The 24,354-nt window shown below is 41.8% G+C and overlaps 1 protein-coding gene across 1 annotated transcript in view; it reads left to right on the top strand.

Moving 5' to 3' along the window:
- Nucleotides 1–621: 621 nt before the first annotated feature.
- ahctf1 (AT hook containing transcription factor 1) overlaps nt 622–24,354 on the top strand; it is a 45,566-nt gene continuing 21,833 nt past the window's right edge. Inside the window, 18 exon segments of the mRNA XM_036592891.1 lie at nt 622–805; nt 6,008–6,133; nt 7,904–7,965; nt 7,967–8,158; nt 10,573–10,753; nt 12,104–12,311; nt 12,688–12,804; nt 13,946–14,030; nt 14,696–14,846; nt 14,939–15,071; nt 16,921–17,102; nt 17,880–17,941; nt 18,019–18,147; nt 20,049–20,139; nt 20,321–20,410; nt 23,008–23,148; nt 23,980–24,084; nt 24,177–24,273. Of these exon segments, the coding sequence (XP_036448784.1) occupies nt 6,013–6,133; nt 7,904–7,965; nt 7,967–8,158; nt 10,573–10,753; nt 12,104–12,311; nt 12,688–12,804; nt 13,946–14,030; nt 14,696–14,846; nt 14,939–15,071; nt 16,921–17,102; nt 17,880–17,941; nt 18,019–18,147; nt 20,049–20,139; nt 20,321–20,410; nt 23,008–23,148; nt 23,980–24,084; nt 24,177–24,273 (2,147 nt within the window). The 5' untranslated portion in view covers nt 622–805; nt 6,008–6,012.

Genomic DNA, 24,354 nt, shown 5'->3' with positions numbered 1-24,354 from the left:
ATAATAATAATAATAATAATAATGAAGACGTTCAGAAATGTATAAGAACAAAAAATCTCTCCAAAACAAATCCAGATGTTTGGGTGTGAGAAGGGGCTGATTTTACATAAAAAATAATTTATTGAGTCCTTGTTTTACAGAAGCATCATGTTAAATGACTCAGTATTTTATGATATAAATAATAAATAATTTATTAATCCATCACAAACTGAATCATGTCAAACTAATTTTTGATTGATGAAAGATAAAAATGGTGATTTCCCTGAAAGAAAATAAAATCGATCTTAAATTACCGCCCTTTGAGTACCTCTGTACATGTTTTTAAACAAAACGCTGTTCTTATTTTTGGTTGTTGTTTATTATTATTTTATTTACAAACACGTTTTTATATTTTATCCATGTATTTACACGTAAATCGATTAATCGGTTTGAATATAATTTGGAACGTTTGACACCCAGAACAAAAAAAAGAAACACTCGCGATATTTTGTGCGGCATTCGTGACGCTTTGCGGGAATTCGTTTGCGATGTTAGCAGCGCATGCGCATTGCAACCGCGCCGCCGTGTGAAGGGCGCATGCGCACTGGAGCCGCGCCGCTATGGGAATGGCGCATGCGCAGTAACCCGTATCACTGCGTTAGCGGGCGATTTGGAGCGCGGCTCGGCTAACGGCTCCGGAGCTCATAACAACCGCAGAATAAAGCCGCCCGAGGATGGAGGAGCGCGGATTATGACTGGAGGGAAACGACGACTGAACAGCGACCTGATAGATTTGATTATTGTAGATAGAATCGTCACCGCACAGGTAAACACGGGGCTCTGAGCTAAGCTAGGCTAACGGCAGCTGCAGAGAGTCAGCGAGTCTGAGCGCCAACACTCACTAAACACGCACTAAACACTCGCTAAACACGCCCTGAACACGTTTAAGGGTCGTTTAGGCCTTTAAGCACCTTATGGATTGTTTAGTCAGCCTGTATTGGGGTGTAGTTTGCACGCTGTCGCAGTCCGAGTTAGGCTAACAGTGCTGTACCCTGTTTCTTTAACCTGCGGCGTTTGTTTACATTAATTCCGCTAAACTCATCGTTTAACTCTGTATTTGAGCTTTATTAGACAGGAGCCGCTGCCCTGAAGCGTTTTAAGGAGCGGTTCCCTTCATTGCGGGCTTCTTACGAGACTGCTTGTTCGAATTTTCCGTTCCACCTTAAACGGCGCAATGCAACCGCTGCGCCATTTAAGGTGGAACGGAGTAATTGTGCAACCCACGCTAAGTTAGCATGTTAACTTGGGAAGTAAGTAACGGTTGAGGTATTTTTGGACCCTTGCGGCTCATATGTAAGTGTTTTTGAAGGAACGGCAGTTAAAACATGCTTTTCGCGGTTTGCCTTGTAGCAGAAGGCCCCGCATGAGGTCACATCCACTGAGTCATGATGAGAGCAAACCGAACATGTGCTCCCGCGGTTCTGTCCATGATGTGGCTTTTTGGGGGTCCAACACACCTGATTCAGCTCATTAACTGATAAGACGGCGCTCCTGAGCTACTTTGGGGGTGTTTGATGAGAGAGAGAACGCTAAAGCAGCGCAGGGCAGTGGAGAGCAGCTCTAGGGCGAGTTGTACTGTTGTTTAATGATCTGGAATCATCTGTAGAAGGTTTATCAGATTGTTTAGTCAGTATTGAACAGATTGTATTATAACTGCATGTTACACAGTAAAACACGGTAAGACCCAGCAGGCTGGCTGAGACAGTGAACTGTAGTGATTGTGGAGTTTAAGCGGAGCAGCTCTGCTTTCAGTTTTCCCGGATTTTGTTCTGCGCGGGTTCAGTTTGAGTCCTGCAGGCTGAAACTCATGGAGCAGCGCGCACAGTTGTGCTAGGGGGCGCTGTTCCTACACTCTTAAAGATGGTCCTTTAAGGGTTTTTCAGTGTAGATTCTATACACACTCAGAAAGGTAGTAATCTGTCACTGGGGTGGAACCCTCAAGGCTCCATCTCAGTACCTTTAGTCAGGGAACATAACTGAACCATAATCCACTGAAATGATATGTTCTAAGCTGTACTGACTCCACACACCCCGTCTCGTCTCCAGGACTTTATTTTACTGTTCTGTTTAAAACATTCGGTTATGAAAAGGTACAAATACGAACTTTTCACCTGGAAAAACTTATTTAAGGTTCACAATCAGACCTTAAAACCACTGTTGGAGCTTTGAGGGAACATTTACACTGTTTGTACCTTGATGAATGAAAAATGTTCCTGAACAGAACCTTTATTTCTAACAGTGTAGAGAGTTCTATATAGAACTTAAATGGTTCTTTGCATGGTGAAATGGGTCTTCACATTGATGGAGAATGTGTTGTGTATGGCTTTATGAAGAACCTTTTTGAGAATGGTTCTGTGTAGCACCAAAAAGCGTTTCTCTGTTGTTACAAGCCTGACATCATAACAGTACCCACTTAAAAAGATGGGTTTTCAGGGGTTCTTTAATAAAGAAAATGGGTCTGCAAAGAACCATGAATATTCAAAGAATCCTCTGCATGATTAAAGGGCTCTTTGCATCATGAAAAGGTTCTTCAGACTGTAGAATGTGCTGTAGATGGTTCTGTATAGAACCTTTTTGACACATGGTTCTATAGAAAACCATTTTCTTTATTAATCCATATTTCCATATTTTTGAAGAGCGTACAAGAGAACTTTTGGTGCTATATGTAACACGATCTCCCTTAGTCTGAATCACCGTTTCATCATGCGAAGAACCATTTAAGCATGCAAATTGTCCTATATGGAACTCATGGCTCTAAATAGAACCTTTCTTATTTCTAAAGAACCCTTGAGGAACCTTTTTAGGAGTGTACAGCAGTGGTCTGCTGAGGTTGGGTGGATAGATGGACTTTATTGAGGTAAATTCGGGTGTTAGTGCAAATAAATCAGCACAGAAGACACTGAAACGTTCAGACTCAGCGCTGCAGCAGGATTTAATCCTTACCCAGAGAACTTCACACTTAGTTTAATCTAATCCAGCAGCCGTATTACACAAACCTCCTTACTCTGAAATCAGTTTAATCTCCATGACGACTTCAGTCCGGACTGAATTCAGGACAGTAGCTGTTCCAGAATAACAGTTCCTACCTTCATAATCTCATCATGAACTCCAGATAAGAAAACAGCATCACACAAACATCCTAACTAGACTAGACCTCCTAAATCCTGTCCTAACTTTAGGATGAACCCCAACAGGGTCCTCACTTCTGTTTAAGGTCCGTTTCTATGGTTTTTAGGCAGCTGAGTCCGCAGCATAGTTCACTACCAGCATAATGAGCTCCATTTATTCCTACTGTAAAACGCTGCACATGAGATGTTCTATATGGGAATCGGTGACTTCACAGTTTGGCAGATGTGAATATGAGAATACGGCCCAGTCCCATTTCCACTTTTTACCCCTACCCCTTGTTTTCGAGCGTTGCCCCTTGGAACTGAGTTACAGGGTAGTGGTTGAGATCTTCCCTCTGAAATGGGACCCTCAAATAAAAAGAGCATCACTTCATTAACAGCTACCAGCGCTGCTCTGTAGGAGACCCTGCCAGTCTGCAGTGACAGCAGAGGAGGGTAAAGTTCAGCAACCTCGCTTAGACACCATAGCAACTGCCTAGCAACCACAATGAAAACCGTAGCACCCGCCTTGCAACCGCTTAGCAACCACAACTGAAACCATAGCAACCGCCTAGCAACCACAACAAACACCATAGCAACTACCTAGCAACCTCTAAGGAACCACCTAGGACATCATGGCAACCGCTTGAGAACCAGGACGGACACCAAAGCAACTGCCTAGCAATCGCTGGCGACCACCTAGGACACCATAGCAACTGCTTAGCAACCATGAGAGACACCAAAGCCTAGCAACCACGACAGGTTTAGGGAATCATATGTTTTGGAAGAGGAACAGTTATTTATTATCACCCCCCAATTCTTCAGTGATATGAAGTCAGATATTCACCAGAATGTTGTTCGAATTTTCCGGTTCCACCTTAAATGGAGCAGCAGTTCTGACGTCTGAGGAGCCAGAGTGCAACTGCTGCACCATTTAAAGTGGAACGGGAAAGTTAGCTCGCTAGCTACTGAGACATTAGCATAATATTAGCTACATTATTTTATGTTTGCAGTGAAGAAAACGACCATAATACACTGAAAGACATTAAACTAAGATAATAAGATGGTTGTTGTAATTTCAGCAGAGAAAATTCTCACATTTGTGGGTCTCTTTGGTCTCTTGTTCTCCATCTCGCCGGTTTGTCTTTTTTTCTCGTAACTCTATGTTTAGAGTCTCTGAAAATCCTCCGTTTGGAGGGTCATGTAGCCTCAACACTTCACCCCACCCCTCTATCTCAACAAGAATCAGGACACCCTACCCCTAGACGGGAACGAGCAAAGCAGAGGAGTAGGGCTGAGCGGGAGGGGCGAGGGGTGAAATGGGCGTTGGGCCTTAGTGTCTCCCGAAGTTCACACCTGTGTAATACAGCTACAGATTCTAACTGAATGAAAGCTCCAGAGCTCACGCGCCGCAGATTCACGCGCCGCAGCTGTTAACAGGCGCAAAACTGCTGACAGCAGCTGCTCAGAGCTGCTAAAGGCTCTTTGTGCTTCACTTGTGTTCCCAGCGTCCTCAGAGTGAGCTCGCACAGAACAGCACCCCTCTGGGGCCGACGTGTCGTAAGGTAGAGCTTTTTACTCATTTGGTGAGCTCTTTTGAGTAACCGGTGGAGGGATTGAAGTTAAGTCACTCAAAGCTGTTTTACACCGATCAGGCATCACATTCTGACCACCTCCTTGTTTCTACGCTCATTGTCCATTTTATCAGCTCCACTTACTATATAGGTGCACTTTGTAGTTCTACAGTTACAGACTGTAGTCCATCTGTTTCTCTGATACTTTGTTAGCCCCCTTTTACCCTGTTCTTCAGTGGTCAGGACCCCCATGGACCCTCACAGAGCAGGTACTATTTGGGTGGTAGGTCATTCTCAGCACTGCAGTAACACTGGCGTGGTGGTGGTGTGTTGTGCTGGTCTGAGTGGATCAGACACAGCAGTGCTGCTGGAGTTTTTAAACACTGTGTCCCACTCACTGTCCACTCTATTAGACACTCCTACCTTGTCAGTCCACCTTGTAGATGTAAAGTCAGAGACGACAGCTCATCTGCTGCTGCACAGTTTGTGTTGGTCATCCTCTAGTCCTTCATCAGTGGTCACAGGACGCTGTTGGCCGGATATTTTTAGTTGGTGGACTATTCTCAGTCCAGCAGCGACACTGAGGTGTTTAAAAACTCCAGCAGCACTGCTGTGTCTGATCCACTCAGACCAGCGCAACACACACCAACACACCACCACCACGTCAGTGTTACTGCAGTGCTGAGAATGATCCACCACCCAAATAGTACCTGCTCTGTGAGGGTCCATGGGGGTCCTGACCACTGAAGAACAGAGTAAAAGGGGGCTAACAAAGTATCAGAGAAACAGATGGACTACAGTCTGTAACTGTAGAACTACAAAGTGCACCTATATAGTAAGTGGAGCTGATAAAATGGACAATGAGTGTAGAAACAAGGAGGTGGTCACAATGTGATGCCTGATCAGTGCAAAACAGTAAACACAGAGGTGCAGGATGTAGATTGTGTTGAACAGGTGTGTTTGGGGAAACGTGCGTTACCGTGGCTCATTTACAGCCTGATCTTCCGGTCAGGAATGGCTTTGGACAGCCTTTTCCACCGGGCAGTGCGGTACGGCACAGTGCAGCTATTAATCTGTGTTCACAACGTTTGTCACGCTGCTGTGTGAGCCGTACTGTAACTACGCTGCATGCTAATATTTTGATGTTTGCAGAAATCTGGTCGTCTATACTGAGCAGTCCTTTTATAGCCTGAAGTCTGTCTAATTACAGGGTGTTTCTTAGTTGCTGTCACTATTAAGCTTATTTATTAATTTATGTTTCCTTTTTCAATGTGTGTTTGTGTTTAGTGAGCATGCGTGACCTGGCAGCCCAAGTCACCAGCAGCTTGCTGCGATTCCCGGAGGTGACAGTAGACGCTCTGGGGGAGGATGAGGTCACTCTGGACTCAGTGCTGCATGGGAAGTTCACTGTCGGTGAGTGTACAGTAACCTGTTTACCCCCAAACAATCATTTAAAGAAGCAGTAAGCCACAAGAGGCTGTGTTACGGCGGTTTATCACAGCAGGGGTGTTCCTTGACACGACATGAAGTGGAGTAAAACCCCCTTCACTGTGATAAAATCGCAGTTACACACGGCCTTAAGTGGCTAATTGCTTTTAGAAAACAGCAGCTAACATAATGTGAAACACAGTTTCTCAGTAAATATCATTTGTGCTCAATGTAGGAGTTTAAATACTGGATCCTGCTCTATGACTGTCATTAATATAGACAAAATAAATGGTCATTTGGGATTCAGACGCATCCACACTCGATAAATAATGCACTGTTTGGCTGTAGAGGCTAGAACCTCTAAACTTTCATAGTTAGCACACTATTTAGGGAGTACAGAGCCGTTTGGGATTCAGCCTGGGTTTGATGCTTCTTCTGACTGAGACACGGACATTGGAAGTGTGAGAGACATTCAAGTGACATTTTTAGACTTTTATACTGCAGTTTTACAGTTAATCACACCGCAAGTGCTTTAATTCAAGCCTGTGATGTTAATGATGGAGTTGATTAGGCTGTTTGCTCTCTTTTAGCCTGTTAGCTAGCTGACCAGCCCAGTTCTAGATAGGAAAATAAGTTGCCAGTCTCTCGGTTTAAACAAAAAATGGGGTTCTTACTTTATTAATGTACTCTTTGCTCTATGTGAGCAGCATGAGAGTCAAACATTATTCATTAACAGCAGAAGGGTTTTTTTCGTGCTGTGGCGCAGTGATACAGCTGTTGTGATGAGGTCATAGCTGTGCATATGTCGTGGAATTTACAACGGCTTTGAATGCGGCTCAGCCAATCAGATTTTAGGGCCAGAACTATCTGTTTTCTAATAAGTTAACTTCTCAACTCCTTGGGACCACCGGTGGTTCCAAAATGCACTTCGTCATATTCTTCATAACTTTCATATTTCATAAGCTACATTCTAAAGGTGGGGGTCGTATGAGGCTGTAACTGTCTTCTTTCCAGTCAAATAGATGGGTGATGTAATTTTAAACCCTTATAATAAGAAGCTGAGCTCTTCCCTGCAGAACTTTGATATGTGCTGGAGGTTTAAATTGCTGGGGTCAAACTGACCCCAAGGATAAAAGATAGTAGTAAATTACAGTCTCACAGGAGGGTTCATTGTTTCTCTGAAGTCATGAGAACGAGCTCATTTTCATATATCCACCAATTCAGCCCTACAGCAGTTTAGCCACACCCACTCAAATTGAAGTTATAAGCAGTGATTCAGCTCTGAGAGTGCGTTTTGAATGTGGCCAATCAGAACAGTGCTCTTTTTTTAAATTAATTTTTTATAGTAATTCTTAAAGACAGTAATGAAAACAGCCTGTTTAATTGTAAAAAGGTAAGGAGAGGTTGGAAAGTGATTGTGTAGAAATGAATGATGACATTTGTGGTACATAAATCTAAACAGATTATATTAGTGGAGCTCAGCGGAAAAATAAAATGAAAGAAAAATGTAGGATGGGACTTGAAGGCCGGTCCAGAGAGATCGTGAATTAAGTGCTCTGTAACAGGGTTTACAAGTGGGCACCAGATATGTCTGGTCAGCTGGTCAGCTGTGTTTTTTTTTTGTGGGAGGAAGGAAAAATTGTGTAAATTTATTTTTTAAATCAAATAAAACCTTTCAGTGGAAAACTGGTCCTTCTGTGTGATACAGTGAACCTTTCTGTGGTCCAGTGATCTGAGTTTGTTCTTTGTGCGCAGGTCGCAGTGGGCTGGCCTGGCTGGCGTGTGGTCCTCAGCTGGAGGTGGTCCACGCGGTGACAGGGGGAGCGGTTCTCAGCCTACCGCTTCAGCGGCGTGATGGAGCACCCCCCGACCATCCTAGCAGTGCGGGACTTCAGCTGGTTGAAGCGCAGCGGCCTGCTGGTGGGACTGGAGGAGGACGAGGGTAGCATGCTGTGTCTCTATGACCTGGGGATCTCTCGGGTGGTCAAAGCTGTGGTCATGCCAGGCAGGGTGAGTCGTGTCATTTCGCTAGGGCTGAATGATTTGGGGAAAAATATCGAATTGGGAATTTTTGGACTAATATTGCGAGTGTGATTTCAGCTGCGCTTATTTTCAAGAAATTAAAGTTCAGACCAGATTATCTACTTTTTCTGGCTTAAGGTTCGACCCCTAAACGTAGTGAGCCAGACTGCCACTAAGTTGTGGTTGTGATGTCACAACACATGGAGGTTTGATTGTCTCCGATTGGTCTAACTCATCTACAGGCAGTTCATAAGCTCTATGTTATTAGGTTAAGTTTCCCCACTTAGAAATGAGGACAATGTTGTTGATAATTTAGACGGTAATATAATAAAACTGCAGCTCTTGCGGTTTGAAAGTTGCACTCTCTCAAATGCGATTTCGATATAGAAACGATTGATCTTTCAGCCCTCAGGCTCAGCGCTGATGCACAAAATCCTTCTGTTTTGGTTTTATTCGATCTCAGTGCAGCCTTTGATACCGTTGACCACAAGATTTTACTCCAGCGTCTTGAATACTGGGTCGGCCTCTCAGGCGCAGTTTTAGAATGGTTTAGATCATATTTAAGTAATAGGCAGTTCATGGTTTCACTTGGAATTCATTCATCAAAACGATTTGCCGTTTCTTGTGGAGTCCCCCAAGGTTCAGTCTTAGGGCCTTTATTTTTCTCTTTGTACATGCTACCTCTAGGTGATGTTATTAGGGAACATAGCATAAATTTTCATAGCCACTCTGACGACACCCAGCTATACATTACTATTCCTTCTGAAGATCAAGACTCTGTAGACAGACTAACCAGCTGTGGGTCAGATATTTCTCAGTGGATGTTGCAAAATTTTCTACAATTAAATCATGAAAAAATGACTGATTGTTGGTACAGAAACTCAGAGAAAAATAATTTTTGAGAAACAAAACAACCTTAAAGCACTGCTTACATCACAGAGTGTCTGTCTGTTTATGTTCCGGCACGCAATCTAAGATCTGCAGATAGTGGCCTTCTACAGACACCCTCTGTAAAATACAGAAAACATGGAGAGACTCTTTCAGTTATTCAACATCTAAACTGTGGAACTCAATTCACCTTTTATTAGACAGTCAGGCTCAGTGCTCACTTTTAAGAAGCACCTAAAAACGGATCTCTTTAAATTAGCATTTAACTAAAACTGAATGTCTCGTGGTTTTTATCTTCTAATTTAATCTTCATTTTCTTCTGATTCTAATTTAGTACTAATGATGTTTTCTATAACTGTTTTATCTCCTGTCTGTCAAAGCACTTTGAGTTGCCACCGGCATGAAAAATGCTATATAAATAAAATTAGTACTATTATTATTTATTATTACGTCTCGCAACCAGGTATCTGACTGTGGACAGGACTTTTATCACTGAGCGTGCACAAAAAACAGCTACTCCAACTGGAAAGGGCCATTTGACTGACATGCAAACCGACCAGCCGCAAACCACTATTTTTGCATCATAAAACTGACCAGATCTCCTTCTGAACAGCTCATTGTTGTCACGGTGAGCAGAGGAGACGACAGCGAGCCATTTTAGCTCGATAAACAAAAGTGTGTTTCCATTGAACTGAAAAACTGGTGCCCAGCAGTGTGGATAGCTGAAGGCCTTCTTTCTGACAGCTGTGGTCATCTTAGTCTAGTCCAGGGGTCGGCAACACACTGCCCTGTTGCGGCTCCACAGCTGAATCAGATTAGTAGGTAAAAATAAAATAATCCTCCTTTACAGTAAAATAAAGCTCAACACAGTTTAACAATAAATGGTCTTAAACTCTGGAGTTAATGTAGAACTGCTGATTCACCCTTTAACCCTGAAGATCAGCGCAGACTGCTGGTCACCATATAGATAATTTGGAGACGAATGGACATTTTGTTTTTATAATAACTCCAGCTGGTTTCCTGATACGTTTAATCTGAAACGAGAAACTGACCAACACTAAAAAGTCACGAAGCTGAACTCTCTAATTCGGCAGCTTCTTGTTCAAGTTGTCCTGTTTCACCTTAAATGGAGCAGCAGTTACATTCTGGCACCATTTAAGGTGGAACGGAAATATTTGAATTCTTTTCAATGAGAGAAACTCACATTGTCTTGCGTGAACTATTCTCTACACCCATCACCCCCACCCCCCCCCGACACCACGGCTTCCAGTGGTGCTGCTCCGTTTCATCCGTCTCCGTAAGCTTTCACTGTGCACAAACATGGAGGAAATTAACGCAGAGTAAGGATCGGAGGCTCCGTCTGTATGATATCCGTATTTAACGTTGAGCATAAATGAGCCATGAGTGTATGATTGTGCTGCGCGTTTCCTGAATATTGCTGCATGTTAATTAATCCCCATGTTTTGTGGTGAAGAAACCCTGGCTAAGCTTTTAAACCCTCTTCTCCTCTACAGATCACAGCCATCGAGCCGCTGGTGAGTTACGGGGGAGCCAGCACGAGCACACAGCATCTGCACCAGAGCCTGCGCTGGTTCTTCGGCGTCGCTGCAGTGGTGACTGATATTGGCCACGTTCTTCTGGTGGATCTGTGCCTGGATGACCTGTCCTGCACCCAGAGTGAACTGGAGGCTTCAGGTCAGCTCATAGATCACACTCCTTTAGCTTTTGATTACGTCATTATGGCCCCTTCGCCTACAGGCAGGTGAGCTGTGACTCTGTGCTCTGATGGAGTTCGTCTCATCACCGTTACTGCAGATACAGCCCTGCAGGAGGATCAACACCAACAACACAGACCAGAATGACCACAAACACACAAACAGATATGTGGGCACTTTAGATGCGTCTCCAGAAAACACTACGAGGAGAACGTGGCTATCCATACCCAGATGCTGCGTTGTCTGTTGTTCTCTATCTGAGGCGAAACGTCTGAGTGTCCGCCATGTTGGAGAGGTCAAGATCCGCTTGTGAACAAATTCACTTGTATTGAGAGACGAAGAGTCTCAGGATTAAATCAGCCACAACTTCCTTATTACTCAACTGATTTTCACCAAATTTGTTTTGTTATAATCCTCAGACACAGATTAATCTAATCTAATCTTAATACACATAAAAGTAGTATAAACCCCAAAACACAGTAAGAAGGACGAAGCTAAAGTTGGCTTCCTATTCGCCAGCTTCTTGTTCAGATTTTCCTGATCTACTTTAAATGGTGCAGCTGTTAGCTACATGCTGGCACCTCGCGTACCATTTAAGGTGGAACGGGAACATTTTTCTAGTTCACTTCAAATGCAGCAGATACATTTAGGCACCTTTTTATATGTAGCATGAATTGCAAAAGGGAACCCTGGTGAATAAGAAGCCAGTATCGTGTGACAAAATTTGTAGACGTCCAGTTTACCTCATTATATTTGTCTTGGAGATGTTTAATGAGCATCTAATGAGCAGCTCGACAGACCTCTGATTGGCCACTGGAGCTGCTGGACTGTTGAACACGTCTCATGGGCTGATCTAGCGTTGTGTCCCAAACCACACAATCCTGTACTTCACCTACTATGATAATGCGTGCACTTCTAATGATGCAGCACTGTTTTCTTACATACTTGTTAGTGTGCTAGAACGCACAGCAGACGTAACGCAGCGGGAAGCTTTAACCACTCAGATATCAGCTTTCATTTGTTACCACTACAGCAACAAATCAAACAAAATCAAGGGCATTGCACTCAAATATACTGATTAATACACTTAAAGTAGTCTAAGTCAGTATTTTCCCCCCAAAAAATGATATTCTGCCTGTGCTGGATTAGTTATGGCTTTATCTCATAACAAACAGCCACTGCGCTGCTGAAAAGATTTTAAATTTGATTTATATCTGAACAGGCTCATGTTTAATGCTTCTGCTCTGTGCTACCTCAGCGTTCTTTCTCACCCTGTAAGATGACGTTTTTCTTTCTTGTCCTCAAAGCTGTGTCTTTCTGTTGTTCTCAGATCTGGAGGTGGTGAATAAGTCTCCCTCAGAGATTCCTCGTCTTCGTGAGGGAGTGACTCAGCAGGGCAGGCATTTATGTCTCCAGCTCTGCAGCCCCACCGGTACCGGAGCTACAGCCCTGCAGTACATCCACCGCACCAACCAGCTCGCTGTGGGCTTCTCTGACGGATACCTGCAGCTGTGGAACATGAAGACGCTCAAGAAGGAGTGAGTGAGGAGTTACAGTCCCAGGCAGGGACGGACTCGTATTAAGGCCTTACTAATTAGCTTATGAGTTGAATCAGGTGTGATAAATAAGGCATTTCGGATTGTTGCCTTCACTTTCCCATTTTCAGTGTGGTCGGTCATTGTGGTTGTTCTCGGGCGTCTAGGTGATTCACATGGACAGATTATAAATCACATGTCTGTCGCTCCTCATAGAAACACGGCTGCAGGACAGCAAAGAAACAAGTCTTTATCGTTCCCAATTTCATTACCATTAAATTTATTTATGAATGAGTTTTTGCCTTTCACTTGTAGCCAATTATGAAGTATTCTGTTGAATAACTGTGCTGTCAATCTCTTTGTTTTTGTTTTTTTTCAGGTATCACTCTCAGCTAGAGGGCGGCAGAGTGCCTGTTTATGCCTTCACCTTCCAGGAGCCAGAGAACGACCCGAGGAACTGCTGCTATCTGTGGGCTGTTCAGTCTGCGCAGGATCAGTGAGTGTCTGCTAACACAGTGGGGCTTACACACCTCCATCTTCATCGGTCAACTAGTCAGTGTCAGGAATATTGAGAGGCAAAAATGTCCCAATATTTAACATTTACACCTTTAAAATCCAAGTGCAGATGGAAAAATAAATATTTATGACGATATATATATATATATATATATATATGTGTGTGTGTGTGTGTATATGTGTGTGTGTGTGTGTGTATACTAAGAAGTTAGTCTTAGTTATTTTTAATATTTTACAGAACTCTCCTGTCTACAGATGTTTTAAAATAATCTGTAAATACACAAACAAATATTGTCCGCTGCAGCTTAATACTGCTTTCTTTTTTATTTTTAGCTTATGTTTCTTCAGGCTGCAACACATGCGCTAAAAACTATTTCCAATGCCCTGCCCGCCTAATTTACATATTTAAAATAAATGAGGTGTTTTCCATCATTATAGCAGTGACACTCTGGAATTCAGCTGGAAGTGTCTTTAGAGAACCATAGAATATTATATTTTCACAATTCACAATTTCTTTCATGTGAAGCACCGGGACAGTTCAGCTCTTCAGAAACCACTGAATTTTTCTCAGACAGTGGCTCAAACAGCAGAGCCAGTGAGGAATTTACTCTCCTGCAGCCTGACGGCTTTTAAAGGCCCCATAATGACCCGATGTTTTAATAGTAACAGTGAATAAAACATTTCGTACATATTATTATTATTATTATTATTATTATTATTATTTAACTTTTTAAAGGTACATTAGTACATTCTCTCTAATTCTAATTCAGTTTCCCAACACAAATATTATCACCTTTGAAGCATCATTGAATTACTTGTCGGTCGTTGATGATACGCAGTAACGTCGCCCTGTCAGCCAGGCCTGGTTGGTTAGTAAAATTTAATGTTTTATCACAGTAAACTACATGCCACCATTTTATAATTTAAATAAATACCATCTTCATTACTCAACAACGTCCCACAGCGCCCACTAGTGGATATATTGGCCAGCTAGTCTATGCAGCCGCTTCATTCTGCTACTGTCTTCCCAAATTAGAACTTTCAGTGAAGTTTTCCTATTTAAGGAGGTACAGGATGTTCTCCAATCTGCACATCCTTTTAAAACAGCCTTTCTTTTGCAGTGAAGGGGACGTCGTGAGCCTCCATCTGCTGCAGCTGGCTTTTGGAGAGAGGAAGTGTCTGACCTCAGGAAAGATTCTCTATGAGGTAAACAATTAGTTTAACGCACCTTTATATGAACTGTATGTTCTAGTTGAATCAGTGCAGCTACTTAAGAGTATAATTGAAACTTAATTATGTATATATTCAGCTAATCTGTTGAATTTTGCTCAGTTAATTGGCTAATCTAACTGCTTTGTCATCTTTTATGTCTTTGCCATTATTCAAAGTTTTTTGTCTGTGTAACGAGCAATATTTTTTATGATGCAGTAAAAAAAAAGATCATATTGCCCCCTACACTTCCTGTAGTGTATTACAGTCTGTCAGAGTGACTGTGTGGATCATATGAACATTATAGGGGTTTTTTAAATGAAACAGTAGAAGCCATATCGCCCCCTACACTTCCTGTAGTGTATTACAGTCTGTCAGAGTGACTGTGTGGATCATATGAACATTATAGAGCTTTTTAAATGAAACAGTAGAAGCCATATCGCCCCCTACACTTCCTGTAGTGTATTACAGTCTGTCAGAGTGACTGTGTGGATCATATGAACATTATAGAGCTTTTTAAATGAAACAGTAGAAGCCATATCGCCCCCTACACTTCCTGTAGTGTATTACAGTCTGTCAGAGTGACTGTGTGGATCATAATAGTTTGTGGTTTTTTTTTTTTTTTTTTGGTGTTATAATGAGTTCTCATGCTCTTCTTCCAGGGTCTGGAGTACTGTGAGGAACGCTACAGTCAGGATCTGAACGGTACCGCGTTTCCTCTGAGAGCTCAGGCCACCAACACTCGGCTGCTCAGCTGCCAGACCGTTGAGAAGTTCCGGCACCACCCGGACCGAGACGACAGCATGAGCGAAGGTTTGCTCTCAGCTTTTTTAAAATTATTTACCTCTGAAAAATCTTAACGCTGCAGAGTTGGATGCCTGATGTTCTCTCTCTCATATCTACAGTGGCTTCACCTGACACAAGTGTGTCGATATTCACTTGGCAAGTCAAGTCCTATGGACAGGGCCAGCCTTCCACCTTCGTTGGAGTCTTTGACATTAATAGATGGTACCACGCACAGATGCCTGACTCTTTGAGGTGAGGAGAGAATGCAGCACCAGCCTAAAACATGTTCAGTTTTACAGTTACGGTAGAGCTGGGCGATATGGCAGAAATGTAATATCACAATACTTCAGCAGGTTTTTATGATACACAATAAGCCCCAACATTTATTTTTTATTGATATCTGGTAAGTTATTACAGGCAAAGTGGCGTAATATTTAAAAAAAAACACAATGGAAAAACTATGAAACAAATTATTTGTATGTAAAGCAACTCCGTGTAAGATTTGGGGATTTGGAGCCCATGGTGCTGCTTTAATATTTCACATACTGTGCTGCACTAAAACAGGACAAATTATGCTGTCTTGGTTATATATATTTTTAATCCACAATATGCTGAGAAAAGCTTGTTGTGACACATTATAATGTAATTTATCATGATAATGATAAATATTGCCATATTGCCCAGCCCTAAGTTTAAGCTTGTGAATGCAAAAAAAAAGTACAGTATATTTCCATGCTGTTTGTCAAGTCGGAGCTAATCCATTGGACTTGAAGCATATTTGTGTGCTCAATTGCCTTAAAGGACACCTGTTATGTTCATTTTCAGTTTAGCTCATTTTGTTTTTGGTCTACTAGAACAGATTTACAGCTTCAGTGTTCCAAAAACACATTTTCCTCATACTGTTCATCTCTATTCACCCTCTGTCTGAAACACTCTGTCAGAGCTCTGGTGTCTTTAAGCCCCGCCTCCCGATGAGCCCCGAGTGCTCTGATTGGTCAGCTCACCCACTCTGTTCTGATTGGTCATCCTGCTACAGGTTCCACCGCTCACACAGCTGTGGCTGTTTCTCCAGCAAAACCAATTCTGCTGTATCAGTTTGATCCAGAGTCTGGTAGAACAAGCTGGTAGAGCCGATCCACCTTCGCGAGCTGGACTGAGCCGGACATTTCAGAGCGGAAAGGTTTTACTCTGTATCTCTCTGTGTGAGGGGGCGGAGCTCGTCAGGAGGCGGGCAGTAAGGACTGTGTTACGAGATTGAGTTGTCCTGTAACAAAGGAAAAGGGCTGGAATTCCAACGAGGCGTTTCAGGCAGCTGAGAAAAGTGGGTTCTGTGGGAGAGAGTTTCTCCCTCTGGAGGGAACGCTGAGCTTTGGGACTCATTTACATACACAAAAAGCAACAACACGGTAAAGGAAAGGGGGAAAAAACGGAAAAGCATTGTAGGTCCCCTCCAAAGACCATTTTATAGTCCAGGCGATCAGCGATGCTCGGCAAAAAACGGTGTAAAAGAGACACAATTTGTGTCTGCTTGGGTGTCGCAGATCTTGTCACGTACATCAATAATTTTTAAAAGGGTTCAGACATTGTTGTGCTCTCTGATTGGATAGAAACTCAAAGTTCCACGTTCTGGACTGTTGCCATGGTCACGGCGTGCGACTGATTACTTTAAAAAGTAGTCAAAGCAGAAAACCCACCCGCGACAGTGTAACATCCCCCGCACTGCACTTTCAGACTAACTGGAATTTTTGGAAAAAACATGAATCTGGCAACTCTGCGTGACGGAGAAAGAACTCGTGAGTGAAACACAAGCTTGTGGAAAACGTAGTTTTTCTGGTTGCCGTGACGACCCTGCAGCTTAAAATCCTACTGTTAATGCAGTTTGACTGTAAAAGCCGTTTCCTGCTCTGTGCGGCTTCACTGTTCCAGTAGAACACGTTCATAGAAAATACAGATGTTTTGTCTCAGACCTACAGCTCCCTTGTCGAGCTACAGATGTCATCTAGACTATGAAAGGCTTTCAGTCTGAACCCCTGAATCCAGTTTTGTAGTCTTAAATCTAAAAGGTTGTTCTAACGCTGGTGTTCTCGCTGGTCGTCTCCAGGGCGGGTGAGTCTCTGAGGAACTGTCCGTACCTGGCAGTGTGGTCTCTGGACTCTGTGGTGGAGATGACGGCGCCCTCCATCCTGCTGGACGTGGTGGTGCACGAACGCAGCCTGAGCAGAGGGCTGCCCTACACCTGCCCCCCACCTGAGCAGTTCTTCAACCCCACCACCTACAACTTCGGCAAGTTCTCACATACCGTCCCAGCACCATTACGGCGCTCATGCTTGTCTGTCCTGTTAGCATTGATTGGTATTGTCTTTCATAGTGAACTCCAACGTTAGTGTTTGTAGTGATCTGCTGTGAAATGCTCAGTCATTGAATAGTTTTTTGTCCATGAGTCAACATTGCTAATATTAGCATTTAGCACTGTTAACTGTGTTTTTTTTTTCTTTTTATACGTATATTTTTAGTGTATAATTTTTATATAATTGTTACTCATACGTAGGCTTTTTTAGATTTTATTAGTTTTGTATTTGTATACGTTATAAGATTTTAAAATATATTAGTATTTATTTATGCTTACAATTTTTATTGTTATATATAAGCCAAAAATATACATATTTTTGGCAATATATTTTATGTGTTACATAAAATGTGTATCATAAATATTTACTTTTATTTACAGACAAGTTGCACTTTATGATGTGTCAGAATTTTGTGATGTCAAAAATTACTTCGTGGGGGGGGTGGGGAATATTAATCCATTTACTACCCTTAAAACGTTATGAACGTTCCCTGTAAAGTTTTTCTTTTAAAGTTTTTGTTTTTGGAGATACGCGGTTTGTCCCGACAGCAGTGATATGTGTGTGTATATTTGCTAGTTTTTACAAATATAGTATAATAAATATATTTTCTTCCACAGGGTGATGAGTCCTTGTGCATTGCAGCTGCCTTCGTCCCAGAAATAATATTAGTTACCGAAAGCGTTAACTGGTTTTATTTTCTGTTTTCCTCTAGATGCGAGCTGTCTGCTAAATGCTGGAATCGTGCACTTAACCTGCTCTGGCTATCAGAAGGAGGTCAGTTTGGATCTGCTGGTTAATTTTTTAGTGTAACTGAGTGAACTGCACACTCACTGAAATCTCATTCCTGTTAGACGCTGAGCTTCCTGAAGAAGTCTGTGCCCAGTCTGAGCGACGGCATCGCTAGCGGATATTCCCGCTGCCTCATGTCCGGCCTGCTGGCCCCCCGCCTGGCGGACGTGCAGCCCTCCAGCCTCTCTCAGGTCATTATCGTCTACAGACTGATTAGATTAGTGCTGTACACTGTCACGGCTTCCCTTCTATGTACAGCTGCGTACAAAGTTTGGGCAGATTCTGCAGATGTTCGTGCACCGTTATCTTATATTTGATAGAAAAAAATGTCCTGTGTGAAGGGCTGCCATACAGCCCCACAGCATCATAGCTCCGCCCCCTTCTTAACAGTTGACACGGTGTTCTTTTCATCAAATGCTGCTCCTTTTTTCCTCCAAGCATACCTTTTTTGAAGAATTTCTGAGCAGTTCCTGAGACAGTGGAAATTATCTGGAAACTGATAACATTTTATAGTTTGATCTTTATATCTTTTTATAACCTTCTCGTGTTTTAAAGGCATCAGTTAGTTTCATTTTCAGATCCTCAGCTAGCTACCTAGAGGAGTTCATGAGTGTTGAGTGTTGGCACTCAAAGAACTTATTATGCTTTGGGATTATCAGCTGGTGGTTCCTGGTCACCGCTCTTGACCTAACAAGTCAGTAAAGGCCTGACACAGTGGTTCCTATCCCTGGTCCTGGAGGACCACCTGCCCTGCACCTTTGTGTTTTCCTGTCAAAACACCCCCACTTCCTCAGGAAGGGCTGATTAATGAGCGGATTAGTTGGGTCAGGTGTGTTGGGAGCAGGGTGGGGTGTCCTCCAGGACCGGGGTTGGGAGCAGGGTGGGGTGTCCTCCAGGACCGGGGTTGGGAGCCACTAGCCCAGAGTTAACCTTTTTAAACTCGATGGTTCGAAAACGCACTTCTACATATTCTTTACTTCATAACTTTCATATTTCATAACCTATATTCTAAAGGTGGGGGTCGTATGAGAGCTGTAACTGTCTTCTTTCCAGTCAAATAGATGAGTAATGTGATTTTAAATTTTTATAATAAAAGCTGAACTCACAATTTTTTTCTACTGAAAGTCGACCCATTTTTCCACAAATCTGGGCTATAAACTGGATCTCAGATGGCGTCTCTTCAGTGATCTGCTCTGTCAAAATTATTTTTATAAAAAAAATGCAAAGAGCATTCAGATTTTTGGCGTTCAGCAGTAAATTGTAAGCATATAGCAATATGTGTATAATCATAAAACACATTTTCTGTAAATTTGAGTGGAGCTTTTACCAAAAAAAACACACAAATTTACATTTATTTAATGCAGTTACTGAATAATTTGCCTTATGATTTGGGCATGTAAATTCAGACGGAAAAAACTAAATATACCCACGAGGATAAGAGGTTAATTTTGTGAAGTTTTGGTTCAATTTTGAGACTGAAATGCTGTCCAAACTTTTGCACATCACATTTAATATCTAACTTGCTCAAATATAAAGTGTGTATTAACAATTGAAAAAGGTCTTTTAATAATTTGCTGTAGATGTCATGTTTGCTTCTTTTTGCTACACACTTAAGATGGTTCTGTATGGAGCCATGAACACTCAAAGAACTCCCTGCATGATTAATGGTTTCTTTGTCATAAGACGGTTCTTCAGATTGAATAAAGTGTTTTATGAAGTGTTTTTTGAAAAGGGTCCTATATAGCACCAAAAAGGTCCTCTATTGTTACTTGCTTGACATCGTAACAATAGCAGAACCCTTTTTGGTGCTATATAGGACCCTTTTCAAAAAGGTTGTATACAGAACCGTCTGTAGCACGTTCTCCATCAGTCTGAACAACCCTGAACTGTGTGTTCGTGGTTCAATATAGAACCATTTTCTTTACTAAAGAACCCTTGAAGAACCATCATATTTGAGTGTACGTTAGCCTTGTTGATCCAGCACTAAACTAAAGAACTAAGCTTTATTTGGTGAACTGTTACTTTAATTTCTCTGTTATCCTCTACTCTGTGTTTGGACTGTTTGTGACGTCTGTTTTGTTTGTCCGTCCAGGAGGAGCAGCTGGACGCGATCCTGACGACCGCAGTGGAGACCAGCTCTCTGGGGCTCATCACCGGCTGTATTAAGCAGTGGACAGCTGAGGGTGAGGAGAACATGAAGCTTCCTACCTTTTAAACCATAAAATAGAATGAATTAAATCTGTTCTGGGATTCAGTTGGAGCAGGTTTGGTTTAGCTTAATCTATTTGTGTGGAAACCTTTTACTTTTCCCTCTTACGTCTGCGAGTGTCCTAACGGCTGTTACTGCGTCGTATTTACAAACAGAGCAACCCGGATCAGCAGTGAAGCTGCGCTATATTCTGGAGTGGGCCTGGGATAAAGTGGTGCACACCAAGGAGGAGCTGGACAGCATATGTGAGTGACGGTGCTTCAGTTCAAGAGAAGACTGGGAGTCTGTGTTGTGTGGGATCTCTGGTTTGGCAGTTGTTGCGATTTGGGCACTGCGGGGTCGAAAAGTCTGAGACCACAGTGAAAATTTGGGATGTTTTTCATTTAAACCTGAAAATAAACAATTTAGAATTTATAAAACACAAATGAACTTATGACCATTAAAATAAATACATTTTTAGTGTTTTTAGGCCCAATCCCTGTTTCACCCCTACCACTGAGCCCTTAGCCCTCTGTTTTGCGTGTTCTTGTCTAGGGGTAGGGGGTCCCGATGGTTGAGATAGAGGGGTGGGGTGAAGTGTTGGGGCTACATGACCCTCCAAACAGGATTTTCAGTGTTATGAGAGGGGAAAAAAACGAAAAACCGGTAAGATGGAGAACAAGAGACCAAAGAAACCCACAGATGTGAGAATTTTCTCCACTAAAAATTATGATAACCATCATATAATCTATGGTTTAATGTAGTTTCAGTGTATTATGATCCTTTTCTTCATAACAAGCATTAAAATAAAAAAACGCTAATCGTTTGCTAATGTCTCGGTATCTAGCAAGCTAACTTTCCCGTTCCACCTTAAATAGTCCAGCAGTTCTGACGGGAAAATTAGAACAAGAATCTGGTGAATATCTGACTTCAGCTTCATATCACTGAAGAATTAGGGGTGGGTGATAATAAATAATTGCCCCCCTCTTTGAAGATCATATGATGCCCTAAATGTAACTAAAGCCCAGCAGTGAGGAGCTGAACTTTACCCTCCTCTGCTGTCACTGCAGACTGGCAGGGTCTCCTACAGAGCAGCGCTGGTAGCTGTTAATGAAGTGATGCTCTTTTTATTTGAGGGTCCCATTTCAGAGGAAGATTTCAACCACTACCCAGTAACTCAGTTCCAGGGGTTAGGGTGACACTCGAAAACAAGGGGTAGGGGTAAAAAGAAGAAATGGGACTGGGTCTTAGTCTGATCTCTTGAGTGAGGCTCGTGTTCAGAGACTCAGGAGGAATCGATCTGCTGATCAGAGACTTTTACACAAACTTGTGGAGTTCGTGCAGCTCGAGTGCACACTGCGGTTAACACAAAAGTAGGACCCACCACCAAATACTAAAAAATTCTAAAATACATGTCAACATTTGACTCGTGTGAATTGTTATGCTGATAATTTGTAATTATTTGTCACTATCTCAGGGACAGTGAACAATAATCACCCCAAAGGTAAGTGTGGCAGTGTTGGCCACCTGGGTAATTTTCGGTCAGGCTTCAGGGGCCAAATCCACGAAATCTTTAATAAAACCTTGTGAAGGTTCTTAAAACAAACACTAAGAAGTTCATAAGAATATTCTTAAATCCAGTTCTCAAAAAAAAATTACACAGTTCTCAGATGTTCTCTTATCTTAATTATTTTCAAAAGATTTTCTTAAATTCTTCATTGTTTTTGTTGGCTGTTGCATTTTACCACGTACCATAAACAGTGTGAGAGAGACAGACTGAGACGAGCGTGAGGGTGCGAGTTGTAAGATGAGAAAACATTGCAAAATATAATATTTTTAAAAATACCACTTGTTCTTAGAATTATTCTTAAGGAATTATTTAAGAAAAGAGAATAACATGATTCTTAAGAAGTTACGTGAATAACATTTTTTTTCATACATTTTCTTAAGAATGAAGTTTAAAAAAACCAAAATTAAACTAAAATTTGTCTGTTTTGGTATGTATTGTGGTGTATGTAGAATTTTTATTTCAAGTAAAATTATTTTAGTGCTCTAACATATTTTATGGGTAAACATTGGCTTATTATGCAGTGTTCTTTTACTTTTACTTCTAAATGCAAACCATTTGTAACAACTATAAATGTGAAATTTTATTTGGTATAAAAACAGAACTGAACAATGTATAGATGAACCTGTCAGTATTGCTTTTTAGCACAGCAGAACATTTAACAGCACACATTTTATTTCACACTGAATTTTACAGGGCACTTTTTTCACAGTCGGCTGCTATTTGTTTGAATTTTCTGTTCCACCTTAAATGGAGTTACAATGCCAAGCTTGTAACAATAGAAGAACCCTTCTCCAAAAGTCTGAAGAACCATTCCACCATGCAGAGAACCCTTTAATGATGCAAAGGGTTCTTTGAATGTTTATGGTTCTACACAGAACCATTTTCTTTACTTAAGAACCCTTGAAGAACCATCTTTCAGTGTGTAGGCTAATGCGTCAGGCTGTTCCTTTGTGTTTGCTGCCTTGAATACAAAGCGTTCAACGGCAGATGAAGCGTTCTAGACAGCGGCGATTGAGGATCTGCTTACGTTTTTATTCTCATTCTAAATGTGGCTGAAACATCCCCGACTCGGACACTCAGCTAAACGGGACGTTAGCGTGGTTTGCACTGTTTGTACATCACGTTATCTGCGCTCATTTGTGGTGAATCACAAATCATACCTGACAAAGAGTTTCAGCCGGTGGACCGTCGACTACTAATTCAGATAAACAAAGCGACGGTGTAGCCGATGTTATATAAAACAAAGCAGAGTAAAGAGGAAATACAGTGTTTTAACCCCGTTTGTGTGTTCAGGTGCTCCGCTGTTCGACACCTCCTCAAACTTCACGGACCCTCAGACGATGCAGCTGCTCCAGCACAGTCAGCGCTTACTGAGCAACCTCAGCACCATCTTCCACTGCCTGCTGAGCGAGGCCCAGGAGCTCACGCAGAGAGGTGCTTACACTCATTAACTCCTTCTGTCGTTCTCTCGCCTCCTTTCGCTTTCGTTTCTGTGACTCGTATAGACGATGAAGAGCTGTTGTTTGGTTAGAGGTGTATGGAGTCGCCAAGGTGTTACTGCAGTGAAGTAATGACTGTGCGGTACACCAGGCCTGGTCAACGAGGCGATGAAATCCGATATTGTCGATGATGGAAAAATAACCTCATGGTGTAAAGACAAATCGCTGTTTTGGGAAAAGAACTGATAAGTCATTAGAGGTGTAGAGATTTACATTATAGAGATTTAGCAATTAATAACACGACACAAAATAAATAACTTATGAACCTCTCGTGGTAATTTCCCTGATAAGAAGCTTCTGGTTACATGTTTGAATGGATCTTGGCCTTTAATATATATATATATTTTTTTTTAAATCTTAATGGATTATACAAAGAAATTCAAGTTGCGTGGTTGTAAATTACTATTTCTACTTAAACTATTGAAATTTTAAATTTTATACATAAACTGAATTCCTGAGGTTAAAAAAAAACAGGAAATAAAAGCTAAATCATTCATTTTTGTTGGGGGAAACATAAATTAATTTATGCTAAATTGTTACTGCAATTATAATGAATCAGAAAAAAGGCTGTGAAAATTTAATCTGACGTTATAAAATACGCAGTCTGTTTCTGATTTTATTTTCTTTGTGTCTTTTTCATTTCCTTCATTTTAGCTGATTAAATCACACTAGTTACTACCCAGCTCTGGTATTGATCCACGGATTTCTAATCAATAGTCATGATTAGGTTAATAATAATAAGTGGATGTGTCTGTTTAATTCCCAGGTCTGATAGGACTGATGAATAAGAGCATGGTCTCCAGTCTGATCTCGCAGTACGCTCAGGTGGTCCTGTGGTTCTGTCGCACCGGCCTTCTCCCCGAGAGCTCTGGTACTTATTTATTTATTATTTTTATTAGTTTAATGAATGAAAACGTTGTGTGTGTATTGAAGCAGCTTCACTGTGTTTCTTTTATTGAACAGATGACGACGTCCTGCAAATATCAAGACCCTTTTACAGTTTTTCAGTCATTAAGAATTACTACACAGGACAAAGAGAGGAGCTACAGAGGCTCGCAAAGTAAGTCTGTGAGCTGTTAAAGGGCTCGTATGGTGTTTGTGTGTATGATGATATGATGTGAAACTTGTTTTGCTCACTTTG

This window comes from Colossoma macropomum, unplaced genomic scaffold, assembly GCF_904425465.1.
Source record: "Colossoma macropomum unplaced genomic scaffold, Colossoma_macropomum, whole genome shotgun sequence".
NCBI lineage: Eukaryota > Metazoa > Chordata > Actinopteri > Characiformes > Serrasalmidae > Colossoma > Colossoma macropomum.
Note: the sequence above shows the minus strand (reverse complement) of the source record. Positions and strands in the feature narration are given on the sequence as shown.